The sequence below is a fragment of the Aspergillus melleus genome, assembly GCF_016097325.1.
Source record: "Aspergillus melleus strain CBS 546.65 chromosome Unknown contig3, whole genome shotgun sequence".
In the NCBI taxonomy this organism is placed as follows: domain Eukaryota; kingdom Fungi; phylum Ascomycota; class Eurotiomycetes; order Eurotiales; family Aspergillaceae; genus Aspergillus; species Aspergillus melleus.
Window position 1 is genome coordinate 4658535 of NW_025763372.1, and position 20033 is coordinate 4678567.

The 20033-nt window shown below is 51.7% G+C and overlaps 8 protein-coding genes across 9 annotated transcripts; 6 read left to right on the top strand and 2 right to left on the bottom strand.

Moving 5' to 3' along the window:
• The first annotated feature begins 38 nt into the window (after positions 1-38).
• fen1 lies at positions 39-2662 on the top strand. Of its 2 annotated transcripts, XM_046088363.1 has the most exons (5): positions 39-166; positions 234-319; positions 403-407; positions 462-1023; positions 1073-2662. In XM_046088363.1, exons 1-5 carry the CDS (start codon positions 154-156, stop codon positions 1592-1594), a joined length of 1188 nt encoding a protein of 395 aa, XP_045944333.1. In that variant the 5' UTR covers positions 39-153; the 3' UTR covers positions 1595-2662. The 2 variants fall into 2 exon arrangements, with proteins under 2 accessions (XP_045944333.1, XP_045944334.1); XM_046088364.1 differs by having other exon boundaries at positions 403-1023.
• A 1349-nt stretch (positions 2663-4011) lies between these two features.
• Positions 4012-5543, top strand: LDX57_006648 (histone H1/H5 family protein; the record flags this gene model as incomplete). Its single annotated transcript, XM_046088365.1, has 7 exons — positions 4012-4348; positions 4444-4469; positions 4633-4655; positions 4765-4895; positions 5074-5135; positions 5185-5367; positions 5421-5543. Exons 1-7 carry the CDS (start codon positions 4282-4284, stop codon positions 5541-5543), a joined length of 615 nt encoding a protein of 204 aa, XP_045944335.1. The 5' UTR covers positions 4012-4281.
• Positions 5544-7973: 2430 nt separating this feature from the next.
• Positions 7974-9194, top strand: MSS4_1 (Phosphatidylinositol-4-phosphate 5-kinase; the record flags this gene model as incomplete). The annotated part of the gene is made up of 1 exon (XM_046088366.1): positions 7974-9194. One exon carries the CDS (start codon positions 7974-7976, stop codon positions 9192-9194), a length of 1221 nt encoding a protein of 406 aa, XP_045944336.1.
• Positions 9195-9292: 98 nt separating this feature from the next.
• Positions 9293-10252, top strand: MSS4_2 (1-phosphatidylinositol-4-phosphate 5-kinase; the record flags this gene model as incomplete). The annotated part of the gene is made up of 1 exon (XM_046088367.1): positions 9293-10252. One exon carries the CDS (start codon positions 9293-9295, stop codon positions 10250-10252), a length of 960 nt encoding a protein of 319 aa, XP_045944337.1.
• Positions 10253-10325: 73 nt separating this feature from the next.
• MSS4_3 (Phosphatidylinositol-4-phosphate 5-kinase) lies at positions 10326-10685 on the top strand (the record flags this gene model as incomplete). Its single annotated transcript, XM_046088368.1, has 1 exon — positions 10326-10685. The coding sequence occupies one exon, from the start codon at positions 10326-10328 to the stop codon at positions 10683-10685; it is 360 nt and encodes a 119-aa protein (XP_045944338.1).
• Positions 10686-13147: 2462 nt separating this feature from the next.
• On the bottom strand, positions 13148-15004 carry TAF12 (putative transcription initiation factor TFIID subunit 12; the record flags this gene model as incomplete). The annotated part of the gene is made up of 2 exons (XM_046088369.1): positions 13148-13402; positions 13454-15004. The coding sequence occupies 2 exons, from the start codon at positions 15002-15004 to the stop codon at positions 13148-13150; spliced, it is 1806 nt and encodes a 601-aa protein (XP_045944339.1).
• Positions 15005-15983: 979 nt separating this feature from the next.
• On the bottom strand, positions 15984-16834 carry LDX57_006653 (uncharacterized protein; the record flags this gene model as incomplete). The annotated part of the gene is made up of 3 exons (XM_046088370.1): positions 15984-16293; positions 16348-16713; positions 16770-16834. 3 exons carry the CDS (start codon positions 16832-16834, stop codon positions 15984-15986), a joined length of 741 nt encoding a protein of 246 aa, XP_045944340.1.
• A 449-nt stretch (positions 16835-17283) lies between these two features.
• On the top strand, positions 17284-19664 carry RPN3 (proteasome regulatory particle lid subunit RPN3; the record flags this gene model as incomplete). The annotated part of the gene is made up of 4 exons (XM_046088371.1): positions 17284-17832; positions 17899-18036; positions 18133-19427; positions 19521-19664. Exons 1-4 carry the CDS (start codon positions 17538-17540, stop codon positions 19662-19664), a joined length of 1872 nt encoding a protein of 623 aa, XP_045944341.1. The 5' UTR covers positions 17284-17537.
• Between the last annotated feature and the right edge of the window lie 369 nt (positions 19665-20033).

Here is a 20033-nt window from a genome sequence, read left to right on the forward strand (position 1 = left end):
GGCGCGCCAAGTCGCGTCTTCGCGCGAACGACGACTGCCTCGAAGGCTGCGCTTCTTTCGACCTGGCAATCTCTCTGAAGTTCATGACCAGCACTTTTCCTCTCTTGATTTTTTGATCTTCTCTTAAGTTCGGGAAGGGAGAAATCAAGCACAATGGGTATTAAACGTGAGTCGACCCTTTCGAGTCCATTACCATCAATGACGTGGGCTTTCCGTCTAATCGAGTGCTCTAGAGCTATACCAGGTCATTTCAGAAAATGCCCCCGATGCGATCAAATCGGGGGACATTAAGAACCACTTCGGCCGGAAGGTCGCTATTGTATGTCATCCCCCAGTATTCCTGACATGGCATTGATGCGCCGTTTGACGAATGGAAGCTAACAGACATCCGTTGGAATTTAGGACGCGTGCGTTGTCTCCGAGCTTTGAACCCCCCCGCAAACACTAACAAATCAAACCAGTTCCATGAGCATCTACAGTTTCCTCATCGCCGTCCGATCGGAAGGCCAGCAGCTCATGAGCGACACGGGCGAGACGACGTCACATCTGATGGGCATGTTCTACCGCACCCTCCGCATGGTGGACAACGGCATCAAGCCTCTATACGTGTTCGACGGCGCCCCGCCGAAGCTGAAATCCGGCGAACTGGCCAAGCGTACGGCGCGGAAAAGCGAGGCCACGGAAGCGCACGAAGAGGCCAAGGAGACGGGAACGGCGGAGGATGTCGAGAAGTTTTCGCGACGGACCGTGCGTGTCACGAGAGAGCATAATGCGGAGTGCAAGAAGCTTATCAAGCTAATGGGCATTCCCTACATTGATGCCCCGACGGAGGCAGAGGCGCAGTGCGCCGTGCTCGCGCGGGCGGGGAAGGTCTATGCGGCTGCGTCGGAGGATATGGATACACTTTGCTTCGAGGCGCCTATTCTGCTGCGGCATCTTACGTTCAGTGAGCAGCGGAAGGAGCCTATTCAGGAGATCCATCTGAACCGTGCGCTAGAAGGCCTCGGCATGGATCGTAACCAGGTGAGCTAAGTCGTCCGGCAAGAGGCAGACCCATCCTAACGCAGTGCAGTTTATCGATCTATGTATCCTACTAGGATGCGATTACCTCGAACCCATTCCCAAGGTGGGACCTAACACGGCGTTGAAGTTGATTCGGGAGCACGGCAGCCTGGAGAAGGTGGTCGAGGCGATCGAGAGCGACCCCAAGAAGAAATACGTCATTCCCGAAGACTGGCCGTACCAGGACGCCCGAGAACTGTTCCTCAACCCGGATGTCCGGGACGCCAGTGCCCCCGAGTGCGACTTCAAGTGGGATGCGCCCGACGTCGAGGGACTCATTGACTTCCTGGTCAAAGACAAGGGGTTCAACGAGGATCGAGTGCGAAACGGGGCTGCTCGGCTGCAGAAGAACCTAAAGTCGGCCCAGCAATCCCGGTTGGAGGGCTTCTTCAAGCCAATGGCCCGGACAGATGCGGAGAAGGCGAACCTTAAGCGCAAACACGACGAGAAACTACAGGAGCAGAAGAAGCGCAAGAAGGACGAGGCGAAAGCCAAGAAGGAGGCCAAGTCGAGACCTCGCGGTGCCGGGTAGACCGACAGACGATGACAAGGGATCAAGATAATTACGGAGACAAAACAGAATAATATTTACGGGCCGAATGATAACAATTCAAAATCAACCCAAAAGGAAACCGGAAGAATCAAGGCGTTATGTGGAGATCGGAATCAATTGACAACACTTACGGAGCACTTTCAAACAAGGCGTGGCGATTCCCCATTGGAACGACAACCGTCCAACTTCCACCTAGTACCTAGTAATTTGCTGTACAAGTAGGATTAATCCGTATGAATCATAGGTAGTAAATAATCACCAGGCGAAACACTGTGGGGAAGAAAGACAATGTTTGGGTATTATTTTGGGGCATTCATTCTGCATGATCTGCCGAGGAAATCAATCGGGGCCGGGCAGACAGGGTTTCGCCAGCAAGAGAGGTGTTGGGCACAAAACCCATTGGCTGTGATCCTGAGGCACTCGGGGCTCTAGGCGCGCCAAATCATCCTTGATTGGGTTTGTCTCTTGGGTGTCTATTTCTGGTTGTAGTATTTATTGTGCTGGCCTTGTTGGGATTTGAGTGTGGCGTGCATTGAATGTCTGGGTGTACTGTGTGATGAGTGGACGGGGATGGGAGGGTCTTCCTTGGAGGGGGCACAATGTCTGAGATAATTGTGTGTCCTTGTTTTATCTTCATTGTTTTTACTGTTGCTGTGGTTTGTGATATTTAATTGTTTGCACAGTATAGAATAAGCTACGCGCAGTTCTACGCTGATGATCGAAGTCGCGGGAGGGCTGGAACTATATATATCCTCGGAAGCCGAATACTACAGATGGAGATACGACTCCCACCAAACCACACAGACCAGTATGAGAGCATTGCGCTTCAATGATACAAGAAACAAGATAAACAGATCTCCAAAGCCCCTACCTCCAATCTAGACCCAATAACCCCTGACCTGGTGGACAGATCAGCTATTCAAAGTGTGCGCCAGATCACTCATCTCGGGAAGCGAGAAGGGCCGTGCTTCAGGTGAATTATGATCCTGGGTCCGACAGGGCTTGAATCGGGTTTCATTGTAGTTGTGTATTATGTATCAACCGATCTCTTCTTCATACCTTAATCAGGAGCTACCCTCCTAGCTAGAAGAACATGCGACAAGGCAAAGTGGTGATGCCTCCATCAAATCGGGACCGGAAGCCAAGACGCGGATGAGCCGGGCGAGGGCGAGAAGGAAGACGGAAGTAGATCAACGCATGCTGGGGACCGTTGGGGGACCCATCCGTCATAGTTCGCCGTAACTACTCCCTAGCTAGCTATAACCTGAATCACAATATGGCTTGATTTCTCAACTTCCCACATCCACATCTGTAATTCTTTCACCCCCAAGCTCCATTGTCTCTCAGACCAGGTTCCCAAATGCAGTCAAACCAAGCCAGGGCCATCCATGGATCATGATCTATAACATAGGGCGTACAAACCAATCCCGACAGCGCGCTCCCAATCCACAAAGTTCAAACTACGCCGTTTCAAGGCCCAACATCCACGGATAAGAAAGTATACATCATCTCACCCCCTCGTGACCGATAGGAGGGGGGAACTGGGCACGAGGTCCGGTGAAACCCTGCGTAACCTCCCTCCTACCTAGATGGTAGGTATACTATAGTATGTATGTATGTATGTACTTATCAATTCACGAGGGGAATCACGGTTCGAATGTCGATGCAAGGGGTCTAACCGGCTCAGGGGTTGGATCTGACTTCTGTTTCTCCATTGTCTTGTCGAACAGGAACAGCTCCTGCGCAAGCTGTGAGGAGGTCATGAGCTTGATTGAACGGCAGTCCCGTGAAGATATCCCCAGCCCAGCCATGAGCTAGAATTTGTAGCACATTGACTCTGTAGGATGCAGGGGAAGTCCACCCACTAGTCGGTATGATTGGTAGAAATATTCTTGTAATTTGACAGATGTATTATTTTCTAAAGTAGCTCAAGATACTAGGATATTTATTTTGGGGATCGCATTGGGGATTGAAATTGGGCATGCGAAAGGCACAACAACGCGATCATCCGAACAGATAGAATGTGCAGAAAAAAGAGGGAAAAACTGAAAGAAAAAAAAATTGGAAAAAATTATTTCAAACCAAGTGGAGACTTGAGAATGTGCATAGACCAACATCATATTCAATTATTCCAGTAGAAAGGGGAAACTGAAAAGATAATCATGAATGGGGGGAAGAGGAAGAGAGCAGCACGCGTCAAGGCATCATGCGCGAGGGAATTCATTCCAACGGGGGGTGCACAATTTCTAGTTTCTACAGAATTAACTACGAGAAGATAAGAGACAATCTACTCCGTACAACAACCGAGAAAACACAAAAAAAGAAAGTTCGATAGATAGAGAAAGAGAAAAAGAAAAGGGAAAATTAAGACAGAAGAAAAAAAAGAAAGAAAAGAAAAGGGAGGGAGAGGGAGAAAAAAGAGGAGAGCGACTTGACGTGTTGTGAGGGAGAGCGAAAGTGATCTTGTGTCAACACCCGCTGCCCTATAAAGCGCGCATGCCCCGCGGCCTTCCATCCCTTCCGCCGTCGTCTGCTTTTCTTCTCTTCCTTTCCCACTCTCGATCCACTCGACTTTCAGACTTCTTGGAATTATCCTCATCTTCCTCTGTCGCTCTACTTTTATCCACTTGTTTCACTTTCTCTCACTCCCACTCTAACCCCTCAAAATGCCTCCTAAGAAAGCTTCCACCGCGACCAAGAAGGCTGCCGGCTCTGGTCACGCCTCCTACCGTGGTATGTTTCCCCTGATCTTTCACCACCACCACATCGCGTAGGGGTGATTCAAGTACTGTTCTCGTCGCGAATGTATGCTGATTCGTGTAATATAGATATGATCAAGGATGCTATCCTGAACGTGAGTTGATCACGCCGTCCTGAACGGGCCTTGGGAATGACGAGCGCGGGCGTCAACCGTCTGCGACCGGGACCACGCCTCCGCGTCGTCAATCCCCCAACGCCCTGTCGGACCAGTTTAATTTTGTAATCATCCTGATCGCTGACTTTTCCTTTCACTGCAGCTGAAAGAGCGCAACGGTAGCAGGTAAGCTGAATTTTGTTTTCCCCCGTCTCCCGACCGGGGTTGTTGGGTTGCCGACGTGGCAGTCGTCTCCTTCCCCTCCTTCACGTCTCGAAGCTAACGCTCGTCACAGCCGCCAGTCCATCAAGAAATATGTTCAGGCCAACAACAAGATCTCGTCGGCTACTCAGGCTGCCTTTGATAGCATGTTCAACAAGGCCATCAAGACCGGTGTCGAGAAGGGTGACTTCACCCAGCCCAAGGGTAAGTTTTTTAATTTTAGTCTCGCGTTGTTGCGCGTCGTTCCAATCCTTTCGCAACTGCCATTCTTTTTGGTTCACCTCGTCGCCGTCGCCCCTGCGCGTGCGCTCGGGGCTCCTTATCGCTGCCCCGTCTTTTGTTGATCTTTGATGGGGTGCCGACTGACGCGTCTTGTTGCTAGGACCTTCCGGCCCCGTGAAGCTCGCCAAGAAGGAACCTGCTCCCAAGCCTGCTGCTCCTAAGGTAAGTTTGATCCATGTCAGGATATTTTGCTCTTTCTAACGCCCTTTAGAAAACCGCTGCTGCCAAGCCTGGCCCCAAGAAGGCTGCTGCTAAGAAGACCGAGAAGACCGAGAAGGCCGACAAGCCCAAGACCACCAAGAAGAGCACCACCAGCAGCACCACTACTACTGCCAAGAAGCCTGTTGGCCGTCCCAAGGCCAACACCGCTAAGCCTCGGAAGGCGTCCACCACTGTGAGTAATGTCTCTTCTGTTTCTTGACGGGGAATGTACTGACCGCAAAGCAGGCGCCCGCCGTTGTCGACCAGCCCAAGGTCCTCGGGACAACCAAGTCGGGCCGGGTGACGAAGACGACGGCCAAGCCTGCCGAAAAGGCCAAGAAAGCGGCTCCTAAGAAGAAGGCCACTTGAAGCTGAGATTTCCGATTGAGATTTCTGAGCGATTGCGTGATGTTTTTCCTTTTGTCTTGTCCTCTTTTTATCCCTCTTTGACTTTTGCTTTTGACATGCTTTGGGTGATATCTTTTGGGGTTACCCCCTTCTCTCTTCGGTTGTAATTTTTTTTCTGACTCGCTGCTTCATTCGGCGAGGGCACTGTTTCTGGGATACGTTGGTTGTTCTTTCGTTTTATCGGCAGGAAAGGCGTCTTGTGGTGGATCTTGCAACGGGAATATCTTATCTTGTTTTTAACTGCTTGCCACTTGGTCTGTGGACTTGTCTTCGGATGAGGGTGTAACGAATGGAATTCTTGACCAGTTCATTGATTTGAGATTGTAGCATTGCAGAGGGGGAGTATATATCTTGAACTTGGCGATGCGGATTCAGTGGTAGCATGACGCCGAGATAGAGAAGAATGTGGATATTACCGAGCTACTTACTGGCTACTAATTCTTCCTGTCATGGTTAAGTGGTCATGATAGTTCAAGTTGTAGATATATCCCACTGCCAATGTTCTATATACTATATACTGGAGCTGTATACAACGGCACGATCCACGGGACCCGGCGGGAGCACAACTCCGAGGATTTACTTCCTACTGTAGCAGTTAATTTCTGGAGACTGTATACCCGGAGAATGGTAACCGTAATCCGGCCAGGAAAGAGGGTAATCCATTCCAAAAATAGCAGACAGAGCACTATCGTCTGCTAAATCTTACCGTACCCACTGTATTCCTACCTACCTAGTACCTACCCTAGGTAGGGTATAGGGCCTATGTGGAGGTGGAGTATTTAGGTAGGCAACTCTGCACGAATTGCATGGGATGGCACATACACGAGGGATCTAGATATTGTAGATAGATAGATCATCTGACTGACACCTGCCCGTCCCGTCCCGCCGAGTTGCTGGCTTTTTCGTGCAGGAATTGCGTGTGGGTGCAGGTGGGAAGAAAGGGCATACTTACTTGCTAGGTAGGGCATGGGCATATTGCGTCAGGGCCGCGGAGGCAAATTACTTAGAACTTCGGGGGACGTTTTTGTCGATCCCCGGAGAGGATAGACATGAGCATCGGCCATCTAGGTACTGCCCCTGTAAACGGGTGCAAGTAGGATGGACCCTCCCGTATAAGCTGAGGTCGATTGGAATAAGTGAAGTACTCTGCATGTATGTCCAGGTGGGATATCTCCAGAGAGAGGACCTGTAGATACCGTATCGTATCTCGGATCCGTGCCTGGATGGTCATACCACAATACCACAATACAATAATACCGCTAGACCAGGACGGGGAACCTCCGCCCGTCGGACATAAAATTATGCATGTCCCTTACGGAGTATATCTCTATACTCTTGTAGGCACGTAGGATTGCATCTTTAGGAAAGGGGGAATTCTCGAGAAGATGGACAGAGCAAGAATGGACTGTCCAGTCGCTCTATAGTATCTACAAAGTATATCTACATCTACTTTATCAAGTACGACGCCGTAATGTTGTGCAGACTCCATAACTGCTGCAATACCAACTAATATCGAGCAGCTCCACTTGACTGGGTCCTTTTCCCCTTCTTTCAACTCCCTCCAGCCTCTCTCTCTCTGCGCTCATCGTCAAGCGTTTAATCATCTCTCTTTCTGCCTGTCTCTCTCCCTCTCTCTTCTGGCCATTCATCAATCTTTCCTTCCCCAACTGAGCGGGAATACCTTCATTACTCGACTCCATTCCTTTTTATCCGGGCGCAATACGGTGCTGCCTCTGCTGCGGGCGAATTACGAATACCCGCAACTCGGTCACTTTTCAGCCTTTTGCCAACTTTCTCCCATCCCATCCCATCCATTCCATCTTCTCTTCCCCCCTTCTCTCTCTCCCTCTCTCTCTCTCTCTCTCTCTTTCTTCCCTCCTCTTTCCAACCCACCTTCCTTCTTCATCTTTCCCTCTTTCTTTGATCATCTCCCGCCTGCATATCCGCTGCCTTAATTCGCCCTTTCCACCCCCCTTTTCTTCCGTCTTCTTTTCTCCTACTCGGGACAACGCCTGCAACCAAGGAATTTCTCACCCTCTTCCACCCCCTCACTGAACACCGGACACGTCGACGGTGCCGGATTGACCACCAACTCTCTCGTCTCTCGCTTTACATGACCATGCCTATCGGTCGCTAAATTTCCTGCCTATCCGGCTGGCCACTTCCGCCCGTCCCAGGAACCTGGTTCTTGCTATTGTCCGTCCGCCATTGGCCACCCACTGTTGTCCTTTCCATAGATCTCCCTTCCTTCCCGATCATCCGTGAAAACTAAGTCTCTGGGAGACTGGTCTCTCTTGCGCCGCTGTTTGGATTCCACCCCCTCGTCTCTCATCTCCCGCTCCTCTCCCCCTCTTTGCACTCTCCTCCGCCGGGAGTGCAGGCCCAGCGACCATGCCGTCCTTCTCGAATGACGGCCCCTATCAAACAGCCACCGCCACGGCCACTCATCCTCGACCTTTCGACTCGCCGCAAGGGAAACCGCACGATAAGGCTTCCGTCGGCAACACGTTTCTCTGGACCAACTGGCCCAACGGAGACGCCAACCACAACGACGCCCCCCCGAACGACCGTCAACACCTCGCCAATGGCAGTGCCTATTCTCTGAATGGGCCCCGATCGAGCGCCAGCTCCTACCACCGAGATCTCCCTCACTCGAAAGATGGAAGCATGCACTCGCTAGGCAACGGATCCGCTCGAGACCCTCGAGATGGGGGGAGACCCTCGATGACGCCGGACAGGGATTACACCCCGCGATCCTCGGATGTCGGCGCTGGTGCCGGTTCGATAACTTCGGTTTCTGGTCATCAGCCCAATGGCACGTCGTTGGGTCCTCGTTCGCTCGGCGGCAAACCGATGGTGAACGGTGACCATTCTCGCGCCTCCGTCGACGAATTGGCCTCCCTGGATACGTCGGGTAACGTAAACGGAACGCGCTTGTCATCCTCGCAGCCCGAAGATAGTGGGTACCTTTCGCCGGACGCCGACCGCATATCCCCTTCGCAAAAAGGACCTCATCGCTACTCTTCCCCGCCCGTGCCGCCGAGCGCGGATAGCTCTGCCCAGCAGGATCCGAACCACCCTGGCCTTCGACAGCGTCATACCCTTCAAGTACCTCGAACGACCAGCGGCCGCCGCAGTAGCCGCGACCACTCCGAAGATGCTTACAGCAGTGGCCGTTTATCGCCTACGACGAACGGCCGCCGTCCGTCCTTCACCCTCGGCCGCCGGGCCAGTCGAACCAATCGCTCCGACACCTTCCCGGACGAGATGAATCCTGAAGACGACGCCGCTCGATGGGCCGAAGCCATCAAACACAGGAGGGCTTCGAGGCGAAGGCGCCGCGACGATGACGACGACGATCGCGTCATTGTCGGAACGAAGGTGGACCAGAACCACGTAAATTGGGTCACGGCGTATAACATGCTTACGGGCATCCGATTCACCGTGTCGCGGATCAATGCGAAGATGGAACGGGAACTAACGCCGGCTGATTTTGAAGCCAAGCACAAGTTCTCATTCGACATGTATGCGTCGACTGCTTCTCCCCTGATTTGTATCCTTTGTGTTCATCTGCTGATCATGCCATCGACAACAGAACCGGCAATGAGTTGACGCCCTCCGCCAAGTACGATTTCAAGTTCAAAGACTACGCGCCGTGGGTTTTCCGGAGTCTGCGAACGAAATTCCGCATCGATCCCGCCGACTATTTGATGTCCCTCACCAGCAAGTATATTCTGTCAGAACTGGGCTCGCCCGGAAAAAGTGGAAGTTTCTTCTACTTTTCGCGTGATTACAAGTATATCATCAAAACGATCCACCATTCGGAACATAAACTATTACGCAAGATCCTTCCCGAATACTACAAGCACGTCGAACAAAACCCGAACACCCTCATATCCCAATTCTATGGCCTCCACCGCGTTAAGATGGCCTATGGCCGGAAGATCCACTTCGTCGTGATGAACAACCTTTTTCCGCCCCATCGGGATATTCACCAAACATTCGATCTGAAAGGATCGACCATCGGCCGTGACCTGCGCGAAGATGACCTCGAAAAGAACCCCAGAGCGACCCTGAAGGACTTGAACTGGGTTCGGAGAAACCGACAACTTCAGTGCGGCCCGTCCAAACGAGAATTCTTCCTGGCGCAGCTTCAGCGAGATGTGGAATTGCTGAAGCGGCTCGGAATCATGGATTATTCTCTTCTGGTGGGAATCCACGATGCCGAACGCGGAAACGAGGAGAGGCTCCGGGACAAGACCTTGCAAGTCTTTTCACCCGGAGGTGACCGCGAAGAAGAGGCAGCGCCCAACATGCTAATGCGGACACCTTCCAAATTGGAGAGTGAGCGCAAGGCGCGCGAGTTGCGGCTGTCTCTCAAACGAGAACGCCCGGTGCCGCTAGACAGGGCCGCGGCGAAGATGCCGGAGGAGATCCTTGACGAACGCAAGTTCCATGTTTTCTATTCCGACGATGGCGGATTCCGCGCGACCCATGAGAACGGTCAACCCGGAGAGGAGATCTACTACCTTGGGATCATTGATTGCCTGACCCACGTGAGTTTGACCACTGTTCTGAAATTTGAGCCTCAATTGCTGATCCCATCTTCCGCTGCTCTAGTATGGAACCGTGAAAAAATTGGAACATTTCTTCAAGGGGCTCTCCAATGATCGGTCGCAAATCTCTCCAGTTCCGCCGGTGGGTTACGGAGATCGGTTCATCCATTTCATCAAGGGTATCACCATGTCGAAGGAGGAGGCCGAGCGACACCGGGAGTCTCGGGTATCGGAACAGCGTTCGTCTTCCGTTGAAAGGACAATGCAGGCGGCTGAGAAAGAGGCGGCTAAAGATGTGACAATAGCTAACCCCCGAACGTTGTCGACTGTGCGGGATCCGGCCGACCCCAGCGGCAGTGTCCCTGCATCGACGCTACCCATTGTGGACGAGGCCGGCGAGGCCAGCAGTGTTGGCGGTCAAAGTCAACACAGCCGACAAGGCCCGTCGCCAGTACCAGAGAAAGATCTACCGCCGTTGCCTAACCATCCCCCCAACCATCATCACCACGCTTTTGGTTTCGGCGGGAAAGGCAAGGCGGTGGCTTAGAATCGAGTCTCCCCTCCAAAGCCTTATATATAAGACCATCTTCGACCTTTCTTCGTCAGGATGGCCAATTGGTCGATTTCATGATACCCACTCCTCGTACCCGGTCATGCTCTGCTTGCCCACCGACACATTTTGGCGCCCCGGATTCTTGGCTTCCTAATTCTGCGATGCATCTTTCTCCCCACCTGTTTCTCCCGGAAACCACTCTTGTGATAGTGTTGATGTTACCACGATTGATGTGAGTTTCTTGTTTTTTGTTTTCTCTTTCTCCCAGGGCGCACCTATCGCCCTTCTCGGTATCTATCTCTGTCCACTTGATATCCCTCTCAGCTTTGGTTTTGAATTCGTCTTGGTCAAGCGTCACACTGTCCACGAAACACCTTCTTTCGCTCCTGGTCACCCTTTATACAACCTGGCAAGCAGTATTTGATCCTGTGTACTATCTTTTGAGGACCTGCGGGGACTCGCTATTTCCTTTTCGTCTGTCCTTTCGTCTGCCCATATTAGGGCCAATTTACTCGATATTTCAAGGGGTGTAGATCTCCTTGATTGTTGAGACATCTCTCTTTATCACATGGGTTAGTGGTGTCGTCCCGGCCCTAGCTACTTGTACTACATACACCACATCTATCATTTCCTTATCTGTTTTCGAGTCCAGCTACTATATTAGTGGTCGACGCGTCGACCGCACTTCACTCTCTTCTCTGATTTATTATACTTTCCTTGGTTTGTCCTACACTCACTATTTTCTTTTCTCTTTTTTTTTTTTTTTTTTTTTTTTTTGTTTCCCGTTTGATATTCATTTCCTTGCGTCTTCGTCTGACCTACTCACATCACCTCGTCTACCCAATATTGTTTGCCATCACTTGCATTACTGTTTCTATTCTCTGTTGTATAATTTGAACGGGAGAAGCGAAAGCATCGTTTGTCGTGAGCAGGTTTGAGCGACTTAATTATGTCCATGTTTGTGAATCCTGTCTAGTCCTTCTATCTGTTTGTACCTCCCTTATTCTTGCCTGATTTCTGTTTTAGAAGATTGTTTGATAGAAAGAAGTACAGCGAGCAAAGCATGTCTACCTTTGCCTTACCTGCCTTACCTGCTAGAGAATTGATACCATCTATTCTTGTTTAGTAGTTCCCACTCTTTTATTGTAAGTGTAGTTTAGGAGAAGGAAGGGAGGGCCCTTTTCCGTAACAGCAGGACGACGAGAGGAGACCATAGACCAGACCATAGAACGTATCAACACATCAAATATTTTGGTTGATTCCATTCTATCCTAGAAATGGTATCTATATCCACCTGAATAGCAAGCATATTTAGCCATCCTTGACAAATAGACAGAGTACCTACCTACCTACCTACCTACCTCTATAGATAGGTAGGTAGGTAGGTAGGTAGGTAGGTACAGTAGCTAAAGCGACTAAGCTAAACTAAAGAATCAGTGACATTTAGACCGATTGTGTGTATGTCTATGTTTGGGGAAGGAAGTAAATAGATGTGTATGTATGTATGTATGTATGTATGTATATTAGTAAGGAAGTGGAATGAGCAAGCAAGCAAGCAAGCAAGCAAGTGAGGAATAAAGATGAATAGGATAGAATAGCCCAGAAAGGAACTAGAACTAGAACAAGAACTACAAGTAGATTTAGAACTTGAACTTGAACTTCAACTAGAACTACAGCTAGGTCTAACACTAGAAATAGGGATCGAAATGGGAAGAGCAAGAGAAAAAAAGTCCCTGCTATCTATGCATGTTCCTGATATGTTGCTGTCTCATCTGTCTGCCCTGTCTGTCTGTTAGGGCATATTCGATTCAGATCGGATCTTATTCTTTCTTGGTTTTGGACTCGATTTAGTTGGACTCGCAGTCGGTAACTAATAATGGGAAGGTGAGGTAGGATAAGATCTAGGAAGGCAAGGTAAGTAAACGTAAGCTAGATAGGTACTATATGTTCTATAGATACTATAGGCTCTACAAGGAGGAATGTGAGTCGCTAGGTAGTTATTCAATATAAACGTAGCATTCATTGCCGTTGCCAGGAGTTATCAGATCAGTATCAACGTGAAACCGTCAAAATACACCATTCTAAAAGAAAAAAAAAAATATACTCGACAAGTAGGAGAACTGAAACGCCAAAATACATGCAGACAGACCACTCCATCATTTATTTTCACGTGGATCAGAGGAAATAGACAGCACAAGGGGAAGACGCCACGTAACGCCCATTTTCCATTGTCAATTTGGGGAGAAGATATCAGAGGATCGGGTTGATAAACAAGATTCAGGGGGAATAGTTAGTGAAACGAAGTTGAAAGGGGATTCAAAGCATGGACGAGAAAGAGAATAATGGAAGAGAAAAAAACCTGCACCCTAGCGTAACCCATCACTGACTGGTATATTGTTGAATTGCCCGACAGAAAACAAGATTTGAACTGAACAGAAAAGAAATGACAAAAAAAATTATTCGGCTTTGCCTTGGGTGACCTTGGCGGCTTGAATGGCGGACATCTTCTGAGTCCACCCCTGAGTGGGTTGAGGCTTTTTCACAGTGCGGAGGTCATCGGTGGAGAATCCGGAAATGCGCATGTTGTAATTGCGCTCGAGGACGAGCTGGATATCACGCATCTCGAGAGTAGACGAGGGGCGGAGTTTGGCGAGACGACAGGCGGCGGTGATGACGTCGTCGATAAAATCATCAGCCATTTGAATGATGAACTAAATAGGAATTAGTTGATGTAAGGGCGCGGATTGACCTTAAAAGCATACCTCTTCAGCATCTGGGGTAAGCCCCTCGCCTTCACCCCCTCCAGTGACTTGGCGAACCAAGATATCAAGCATCTTCTTGCTGAGTACGCGCTGGCCTTCACCTTCAAGCACATAGCCAGGATGTTTCTGGATCGCAGGCTGGCCCATCATACCCATCGCCCCGTGGCTGGGACCCCCGGATAAAGTTGGCCGAGAGGGTGCCATATTGACTGGCTCAGGGGGAGGAACGTTCAAGTTCTTGGGAATAGCCATGTTGATATTGCGTGCGGAATTTTCAGTGGACCGATTGGGGATGTAGCCTTGGGGATGCGCATGAGAATTATTCACAGCTTGCGTCATGGGCTGTTGCTGATTCATCGTATTCGGAGGAGTGCTACTGCCATTGCTGTTGGAATAGTTCTGAGCGGCCTGGGCCATCGCAGCCTGCTGGGACAAAGGGCGTGGGGGGCCTTGCACGGTGACTGATTGTGTGGATGTAGGGGTGGGAGTGGAACCATCCAGACCAGGCACTTGAGTGAATGTGACCTGTGATGCCGGGGTGGCCTGCTGTGACTGGGCTTGCACAGGCTGCGGTTGCTGAGGTGGTTGCTGCGGAGGGATACCCTGGACAGCAGGAACAGCACCCGGGGCTTGGCCATTAGGTGTTTGACCTTGTTGAGAAGTGGATGGGGACATCGACACCTGCCCAGCCTGATTGCGGGCAGCGCTCACCGCAGAGGTGATGGTATGAGGCGCAGGCGTTGGCGCTTGTCCGGGATGCAGCGTGTTAGGGGCATTTGCTGGTCCGGCGGGACCTGCATTCGGCGCGGCAGCCGGCGCAGCAGTAGGCGGACCTGGCGTAGGACCTGAGCCATTCTGCACCCCCGTTCGATGGGTCTGCGCCTTGAAATTCTCCTGCTGCTCCTTGAATTTGGTCAAGAAGTCACCGCCCTCCCGGTAAAGCTTCTCCGCCGCTACCTGTCGAGTCTTGAAATCCTGCAGATCGTCTTGTGACAGACTTCCGGATGCCTGTCGCTGGGCGAACTGTTGACGTAGGTCGTTGGCTCGCGCCCGGCCAATCTCCTGTTTTTGAAGCGCGATTCCGTATCGCAATTTGGCTTCCGGAAGCCATGTCTGCGCCTGCTCGTGGCTGATGTTCGGAGGGAGGAAGAAGTGCAGGCTGTTGACTTTCTGCTGGATTTGAGGGAGAAGCTGGGCAAACGTCTGAGGGTTGACCGACTGCGCACGGGCGACCGGCTGGCCACCCTGCGCCGCTGCTGACTGCTGGAGCTGCTGCTGCTGTAGTTGGCGATTCTGTTGAAAGGCCCGCATGCCCTTCATCAGATTCTGAGATATCTGAGTGAGTCGGGTATGGGCATGCTGATATTCGGAGCTCTTCGGATCTCGACTATTCAGGACCTCCCAGAAATTGCGCACGAGCTGCGTATGCTGAGTCTTCTGCTGGTCGTTCAGATGCGGTAGTTTCTGCACCTGGTCGGTGCGGATAAGGTTCGAATGCTGCGGAATCATAGGCTGCGGCGGGGCCTGTGCTGGAACTTGACTGCCGTCCATGTTTCCTGTGATGAAAGCGACCGAGTTTGTCGGAAATGACGGTCGAGTGACGGTCGAGTGACGGGCTAATAGGAAGCTAGCGAGGAGGTAACTTGGGATAACTTTCCGCGATGGGGGGCTGGGGATGCGCACTAGCGAGTAGCGTGCCGTTGCGACCAGTTCCGTCGAGAGAAGCTTCTCGACTGAGGTGTCCCGGGGTTTCGAAGGAGGCTAAATGAAAGAACAGAAGATACAACTGGATGGAACACAGCTTGTCCCCGACAACGGGAGAGAGAAGGATGGGAAGGTTGACGGATGGAACGAGCAGGAATCGATGGTCCGCGGAGCCGCAGTCTTGGCGTCAGGCACCTAGGCATCCGTGTCACTATCGGGACTATGAACATGGCAGATGAGGCTGAGGTCAAAGTAAGTCGAGAATCTCTATTGTTTCTAAGGGTATTGTTTTGTCAATTGAAAGTGAATTCGGTGTGCCTCTATCAACACCACATTGTTTATTCCATGTAAATCAAGATTCACTGAGCTAGTAGTCACTTGTAAGGCATTGACCTCTCAAATGAAACAGACCATGCAAAGTCCAAGATCCCACCCTACCATGAAGACCTCCCCAGAAATAGACCTCCATTCCAATCGTTCCTCAAGCACTAAGACACCGAGGGGGACGAGAGCCGTATAGCTGACGCCCGCTCGTATTGCATACAGACCCCGTACGCAGTGTACGCCTGTGCTAAGCGAAGTGAAGCTTGTTATCGTCTGCAGTTTATTATTGACTCGAAGTTTGCTCACTTGCAGCGGCGTCGGTTTCGGTTCCGGAGCTCACGTGCACTGTCGTCGAGTATCGGCCATGGGAGCCTTGGCCGCAGAGCATCGTGGTGGTTCTTTCAACGTCGAAACCAGAACGTGAGGTGTCGCGCTAATCAGCCGACCTCCCCGGTTTCTGACAGAGTCTCAGCCATATACCATGGCTGATGAGGTTTAGCCTCTACCCCATCAGCTCTCCCAAGTCGCGTTCCATTCCGTGCACACGATTCTCCAAGACTCTTTTTCTCCTTTCCAGTTCTCTGATTTCTTCCATCTCGCGCTCGATATCGGCGTCAGTGACGTCGGCCGTCTCGGGTTGTGCAGCAGGGGCCATATCGTAGTCATCATACTCATTTCCGTATGAGTGACTCATTTGCTCTAGTTCAGTCGAGTTTTTGGCGACACGCTCTTCTAATTGAAGAATGGACTCTGCTATCAATTCATGACGGTATCGGAGGCTGGTAATCTTTTCTTGTGCCCCTGGAACAGGACTGTAGTCGGCGGTTAGGTGGAACTTGCTGGGACTCGGATCAAAAGTCACTTACTAGACACCACAGAGGATCTCCGCCCCCCGAAGCAGCACGTCGAGGTTGACCTCGTTACGGGTTCCCCGGCTGGAAGTACCGGTCGATCGCTTGATCTCCTCCATCATGTCAGATCCGAGGACCCTGGCAACGGCCGACTGGTTTTTGTTATTTCTGGCCGAGTAGATGCGACTGGCCATGGACTCCCCCTCCGCTTCCGACGGCAATGTGGTGCCACGCCGCGTGCTTCGTCGCTGCGCAGGATTGGACTTCACGGAGGGGTCGGTCTGGAAGAGAGCTCGCTCATGAGCCTCTGTATCGCGAATCAGTGCCGTAATGTCATGGGACCCGAGCAAAGCGTTGGTGAAGATGCGAGGTGGGGGGAATCTGTCTGAGGATTAGCGGGACGAGGGCAAAACTGCGCATAGGATGGTGGCACAAACGGGAGGTCTGCAATGGCTTGGGACGAGAGCGCGATCTGCTCCAGATGACTGTCGAGAAGCGACATGGCTAAGGAGGAATGATGGTAGGGGGAATCTGTCTGTACTCTGGACCTGTCTGAGTAAGAGGGACGAACAAACGGATAAACAATGCCAAGACCCGGGTGCGGCAGCTTCCCACTGCCTCAGGCACCCCTGGGGTGATCCATGACCTTCTCGCGGCGTCGGCGACTTCTTCTCCCTCTCCTTCGCCCTCTGCAGTGGCAACCGCAGCGACAAGGATCAAACGGATACTTCTGTACGAGAGAGAGAACCGCTACGGTGTACAACTTCGTCCTCAATCAACTTCTGCTTCCCAATCCCCGACAATCCGCCCAGACAAGCCTCCCCCCCGTCCTTTCCATCCGGTCTGCAGCTGACCCGTTCACCTGAGGTAAGCTCTCTCTTAACTCGCCGCTTCCTGACTAAGCTCCTCGCTGCGCTGGTTCTCTTGCGTCTCATTCCCAAACCAACCTTGACATCACATCACCACCTCATCACCCCCAACCCTTCTACACAACCCATCTTTTCCATCATCTCATCCCTCCCCAGTGTTCCTCCCCTAGTTACACCCTGTTTTTATTGCTCCTTTGGGATTGTTTCCAGTGCTCTGGTCTCCAATTCTCTCCCCCTTCTTCTGTTTCCGGTACCCGCGGTCCTCGTTGCTTAGCTGAGCTCGCACTTGGGGAACAAGAAATAAAGAAGACTCCTTCAATACATCTAATCGGAAATATGCCGGCCGAGAGGCGTTCTTTGAGATCGAACAGCAAGTCAGATACCTCTTCGTCTGCTAACGGTGACAAGGGTCGCTCTACCTCGCAGAGCTCAAGCTCCAACAAGGACAAGCCCGCGCTTACCCGCGCCGCTGCCAACAAGGCCAAGTCATCCAAAGCTGCTTCATCGAACAACAGCGCGTCCAACTCCGGGATGGGCGAACAACGAGAACAGCCGCAAACCAACGGCTCCGATCCGACGAAGAATGGCGTGAATGGCGTCGAGGACGTGGAGATGGGAGAGGATACGGCAGGTGGGCCTACATCTTCATTCAACGCCAGCAAGGATCGGCAAGGTGACGAGAAGATGACTGTTGTAGTGCCCCCCACCAAGGGTTCGAGGCTATCCGGCGATAAAGGCCAGGACCAGGAAGGTGATGTCGCGATGGAGGGTGCCGAGGGCGATGAGTCCCAGAATCCCGAATCCGAGGTTGACCCCAAGACCAAGGCTATCCAAGGTGGGTTTCTCCCCAGTTTTTCCCCTTGACTGCTTCCCTCCCGGGGGCGCAACTCAATCAAATGCGCTAATCACATATCGCCTCGATCGACTGCAGATATCAAGACCAACTTCTCACTCCTCGAGCGTGCCGTCGCCCATTTCGATCCTCGATTTACCCTGCGTGTCCTACGATCGATATCTTCCATGCGCAAGCACATCACTTCCGATGTGCTGGCGGAAATCATAGTCGAGACCTATCCCTCCTCCAACTCCACAGCGTCCTTCTTGCTCGAGGCGATTGACCAAGCGGGTGCTTTTGGATCGTCGGATAGCTCCAAGATGGCGGTCGATTTGGAGAAAACCAAGTCGACTCCCAAAGAGATCTTGCCCGAGATCGATACCTATCTATCTATACTCGTCCAGATCTACTTTTACGATCGGAAGGAGATTCAGAAGGGCGCCCAGTTCTCCACGAACCTGATCGAGCGTCTGCGGACCATCAACCGCCGCACTCTCGACTCGCTGGCCGCTCGCGTGTACTTTTACTACTCTCTCTTCTTTGAGCAGATTGCACCTCTCCCCCCATCTCCTGCCGCTACGGTCACCTCGATCCGCCAGCCGCTGCTTGGGGCTCTGAGGACAGCCGTGCTTCGCAAGGATGTCGACACCCAGGCTACTGTGATGACATTGCTGCTGCGTAACTACCTGTCTACATCTCACATCTCGCAGGCAGACTTGCTCATCTCTCACAACCGCTTCCCCACCGCTGCATCCAACAACCAGATTGCCCGGTACCTGTACTATCTGGGTCGCATCCGTGCCATCCAGCTGCAGTATACCGATGCTCACGGACACTTGATCGGTGCTACTCGGAAGTCGCCGTCGAGTCACGTTGCGCGTGGCTTCTACCAAGCTTCTCACAAGTTGCTGGTGGTGGTTGAGCTTCTCATGGGAGACATTCCCGACCGAGCCATTTTCCGCCAGGCCGCCCTCGAGCGCGCCATGCACCCCTACTTTCTACTGGTGCAGGCCGTCAGCGTGGGTGACCTGGATGGGTTCTTGAACATCGTCAACACACACAGCGCGACGTTCCGGAAAGATGGCACCTACACGCTCATCCTGCGTCTGCGACAGAATGTGATCAAGACCGGTATCCGTATGATGTCGCTGTCGTACTCTCGCATTTCCCTACGAGACATCTGTCTTCGACTGGGACTGGACAGTGAAGAGTCGGCAGAGTACATTGTCGCCAAAGCCATCCGAGACGGTGTCATCGAGGCCAGTCTGGACCACGAGCGAGGGTTCATGAAGAGCAAGGAAGTCGGTGATATCTACGCCACTCGGGAGCCTGGCGAGGTATTCCACGAGCGTATCAAAGCCTGCTTGGCTCTCCACGATGAAAGTGTCAAGGTATGTCCCGAAAGAGTTTAAAGGCCATTGGCCCCTCTTACTACTACCGATCTCTTCTCAACTTCGAACGCCTACTGACCGATTTCTTCCCAGGCCATGAGATTCCCCATGAACCAGCACCGTCTCGAGTTGAAGAGCGCACAGGAGGCCCGGGAACGGGAGCGGGAGTTGGCGAAGGAGATCCAGGAAGGAGACATGGATGACGAGGATGCTGGGGGTGATCTCGATGCCATCTAATCGGTCCGAAGATCATCATAATCACTCAGCAACCTGGATCCTGCCATCTCCCTTCGAATTACGGGTTGACAACGGAGACTTTTCTGTGTATGTGTGCGTTATCTGCAAGTTTTCATTTTCTATTGTTGTTCGGGTGTGTACTTTGAGGGGGAAAGGCAGGATTGAGCTTGCCGGCGTGGTTTTGCATGTCTTTGTTCCCCATATAAACCAAATACTGGTTTTTTCTACCTTGAATGTTGAAGGACCGAGTCGTTTTGTAGATGCTTCCGTCCAGCTTGTCGGGTTTGTCTTGCTGGCTTTCTTGAATTCCGTCGATAATCTAGACTAGGGCCATCAATTTCGTTTATTGTATAATGCAGTATTCTAATC